Source organism: Rhagoletis zephyria, unplaced genomic scaffold (genome assembly GCF_001687245.7).
Source record: "Rhagoletis zephyria isolate East Lansing unplaced genomic scaffold, Rhagoletis_zephyria_1.1 Rzeph_scaffold_08708, whole genome shotgun sequence".
In the NCBI taxonomy this organism is placed as follows: Eukaryota; Metazoa; Arthropoda; class Insecta; order Diptera; family Tephritidae; genus Rhagoletis; species Rhagoletis zephyria.
This window is the reverse complement of record NW_016165788.1, coordinates 19,272-23,139: the sequence shown is the minus strand read 5'-3', so window position 1 is coordinate 23,139 and position 3,868 is coordinate 19,272. Positions and strand designations below refer to the sequence as shown.

Genomic DNA, 3,868 nt, shown 5'->3' with positions numbered 1-3,868 from the left:
TATTTTTATTCATAAAAAACTTCATTTTTGGAGGTATTTTCAAATCTTAATATTTTTACGAAATATTTTGGTGGACGTCTTAAAATATAATAAATTTAGTAATCCCGTTGGAAAACCCGCAATTTTTTTGGTGATGCAGTCTAATGTACATACATATGTATCTATGATGTGAATCTATCAAAACCGTCTGGGCTGAGCACCCATTATAAAAGCGTAAAACAATCATGATTTAGGTAGCACTTGAAGTTGTCAAGCGGACGGAGTAAACTCTTTCATTAGTCTACTGCACCTAATCGATCCAAAGCTTAAAGGATTTAAAAAAAGCAAAATACATTATGAATAATATAATACAACTGGAAAAGGGATCGTTCGCTGCAGTGTTCTTCATAAGCTTAATAGTGATAAGCGCAGTCGAAGCCGCGCCGCATCCCAAGCAAACACAACACGATATTCGACGTGGAGATTCTTATGATTTGGAAAACGAATCCAGCGCCGATAGTGAGAAGTACGATTTGCAAGGCTCTTCCTCTATCGGTTACGGGTACTATTCGTATCCATACTTGGGGAGTGGTTTTTACGGCGGACATTATCCGTACTATGGAGGTATCTATGGATTAGGTGAGTCGCATCTTTGTTTATTTTCGGATTTGCGCTGACTTTAATGAAATTTATTTATTTTTATTACATTACATTTATGACCTAAATAAAAACATATTTATGTATATATCTGTGGTGTTAAGTAAAAAAAGATGAGACCATTTTCAAAATGTTTAGTTTTGTTTAATATGTGCTTAGATGTTTAAAATTATTAGGCACGATTGCAAAGTACCAGCGATAGATTTTAAATATTTGATGCAAAATGCAAGTGGCACTCTTTTGGGAAGTTTAATCGAGCTGCATATATGTATGTACATAATTTATATATTTCTCGTATATTTTGACATCACAGATATCTACATATGTACGTATGTATGTTCAGTGTAACCTCTCCTACGATGACTTAATAGATGGACACTTCTTTTACAAGGTCTTCGGACATTTTCCTATACCAAGCCTTAGGTTTAGTTTCCGGGCATATTAGCCTCTCTTAAGCGGACTCCCCTCTTGGTTGGACGCGAACAGACATTTGTTTACGATTTCTCTACATAACGAAGTCAAACAAAACGATCTCTTGAGTGGACGCGAACTCCTTTTAGGCGGACAAAGTAAGAGCACGAAGAAAGGATCGCTGAATGGCTTATTCGAATTCTTCGCTTGTATAAATAAAACACTGAGCACTTTGGTTTGCAGGATTTCATTTAATGAAAATAGTGTTTGATTTCGTAGAACGGCTTTTTCGAACGAAACGCGACTGACTCCCTCCATTACGCTTTCTGCTTCGTGTCGTTCGTTATATTACAGTTGCATTTTGTTAGGTAGTATTTAGGGTGGCCTTGACAATTTGGCCTATTCTGACGACAAATCGTCCTCGATTTCATCAAAAATTGAATCGTCGATATCTAACTCAGGGTTCGCGCTGCACCACGGCTTTATTTTCTCGGCGGCGTACACGGAACAGAATTTCTTTGCCATTACCTGATAACCGCGGATATCTTCGAGGAGATAACGATCCTTGCTTAATACTTTTTGAATAATATAGAGGCCACGGTATTTAACGGCTTTAATTTTCGAGAATCTACAGATGCTGGTTCATCTTCGATGACTACTATGTCGTTTTCGGCGTATACTTTCGGTTTCGTGTGTTTCTTATCAAAACGCTGCTTCCACTTCTCACGTTCTTTGTTTATATTGATTGTTGCTTGTTCTCGTTTTTTAGCTGCGGTTAAAGTTGTAGTTTGGTCATCTGATATGTCATCGTGTATTGCAGCGATGAGTTGATTTTGAATCACATCTCGAAGGTTAAAGTCGAATACTAACTCGTTTGGGCTGAAGCTAGCCGTAGAGTTTTTCTGGGAATTTATAGTCCACTGGAGATCGCTAAGCGTTAGATCCCAGTCTTAAGGATCTTCGCTCGTTGTTCGGATAAAAGTGAGTATGGTCTGGTTAGTGCACTCCACTTGGCCATTTGCTCTGGGGGTGCGTATGGCGGTTTTGATATGTTGGACGATCCAAATGCTTTGGATATGAATGATGTACCCCTGTCGAAAACGATTTGTGTCGGAAGTCCAAAGTAGCTGGACATTTCGTTGATGCATTTTGTTAGGTAGTATTTAGGGTGGCCTTGACACACGCTCGTTAGAAACTCACATACTAAATGACTAAAAGACTCCCGAATAAAATGTAATGTTTTTCCATGTAAACATTTCGTTCGGTTTGCTCTGTCCTTTTTTGTTTTAACGATCTAACATAGAAGTCTTTTATTCAAATTCAATAATTCTAAAATAAGCAACAAAAGTTTGCTCACGATGAGTGTCTGGCTACGGGAGGTTTCACTGTATATAGGTATGTACATCTAATAAAGTAATTGTTTTCTCTAGGTTATCCCTATTATGGTGGTTACTACGGCGGCTATCACGGCTTTCACGGTCATTACTGGTAAAAAATATTGCAAGGAAATGCATTTGTATGTACATTATATCGTTTAAAATATTTAGTATAAAAAGTATACAATATTTAAAAATATGTAAGTAAGTTCAAAGATACTGTAACTATACATGTAATGCGTAATATATTTTTTAAATAAGCTTTATAAGTTTAAAAAGTTCACAATACTTACTTAAAAATAAATGAGTACAAAGGCATTGTAATAACATATGTACGTACAGATATTTTTTTAAGATTTAGGGACGTTTTATCAAGTAGCTTTTAAAATTTACCTGCCATTTAAACATAAATGTGTTTCTCAAAAAAAAACAAATTGTTTGAAAAGCAGATATATTTTAAAAGCTACTTCAGAAAACGGCGCTTAGTAATTGATTTCAATCTCAAATAAAGAAATATGCTCAGAAAAAAGTCAGCCAAATATATTTTTCTCAACACATAACCAAATCATATGTTGGGAATATTATATTTAGTCGACGTAACTAAAATCTTTTATCGGCAGTGTAAATTTAAGGTTTGACAATGATGTTGGATTTTCTTTCAGGATACAGCCTACTGGCTATTTGGCTTCATAGGCTTTGAAAGTAATTTTACAACCAACATATCTTGGGTACAAAAAAAAACTGATTATGTTATGACCAAACTTGCGCATTTGTATATCGTCGATGCTTTTGCAAAACCGCCTATCTGACGGCAATCAAATTTTACTGGAGAGCGAAAAAACTGTTACTCTTTGAAGGCACTGCCTTGAGAGAGAGTATTTTCTTTAGCTATTATGTATTTTACGCAGATGTTGTACGTCTAACAATCGTGTTAATTTCCGAAATATCTCTGACCCACACTGACGTCTCAAGTCGGTGGAAATCTTCTGCGCTATGCCATAAGCTGATATCCAGCCGATGATGAATGCCTTCGCTGCACTTTCAGCTATTACACCAGCGAGAGGTACTGCCAAAGGCCATCACGAAAACCTGTCAATACACGTGAGACAGTGTCAAACACCGTCGGACGTTGGCAGCGTTCCAACGATGTTAGTATTTATGATGAAATCGATCATCAACTTCTGCGTAACGCCCAAGTGGGTTCTTCGTATGTCCTTTGTACCTTCGCTTTTTGACACGGAATACATTCGCGAACTAATTAAACAACATCGGTATTCATTTAGGATTGTGTAGTTTATGTATTACCTTCATCCGACAGCTACTCGGTGCGTGGGAGACGTCGCAAAAAATGTTTACTAGATACCCTGGAAGCGGCATTTCTTTTAATGAAATGGAACGGTTCTCACCTGAATCAGGTAGTGTTTGGAATCGCATGTCGTTTGCTT

At 36.9% G+C, this 3,868-nt stretch overlaps 1 protein-coding gene across 1 annotated transcript; it reads left to right on the top strand.

The window, feature by feature from the left end:
* The first annotated feature begins 247 nt into the window (after positions 1 to 247).
* Positions 248 to 2,751, top strand: LOC108375271 (scale keratin-like). Its single transcript, XM_017631369.1, has 2 exons — positions 248 to 618; positions 2,478 to 2,751. The coding sequence occupies exons 1-2, from the start codon at positions 336 to 338 to the stop codon at positions 2,537 to 2,539; spliced, it is 345 nt and encodes a 114-aa protein (XP_017486858.1). The 5' UTR covers positions 248 to 335; the 3' UTR covers positions 2,540 to 2,751.
* Positions 2,752 to 3,868: the final 1,117 nt, after the last annotated feature.

Coding starts and splice junctions, on each gene's coding strand:
- LOC108375271 (XM_017631369.1), top strand. CDS start 336: ATGAATAATATAATACAACTGGAAAAGGGATCGTTCGCTGCAGTGTTC. Junction 619..2,477: donor TGGAGGTATCTATGGATTAG/GTGAGTCGCATC, acceptor TGTTTTCTCTAG/GTTATCCCTATTATGGTGGT.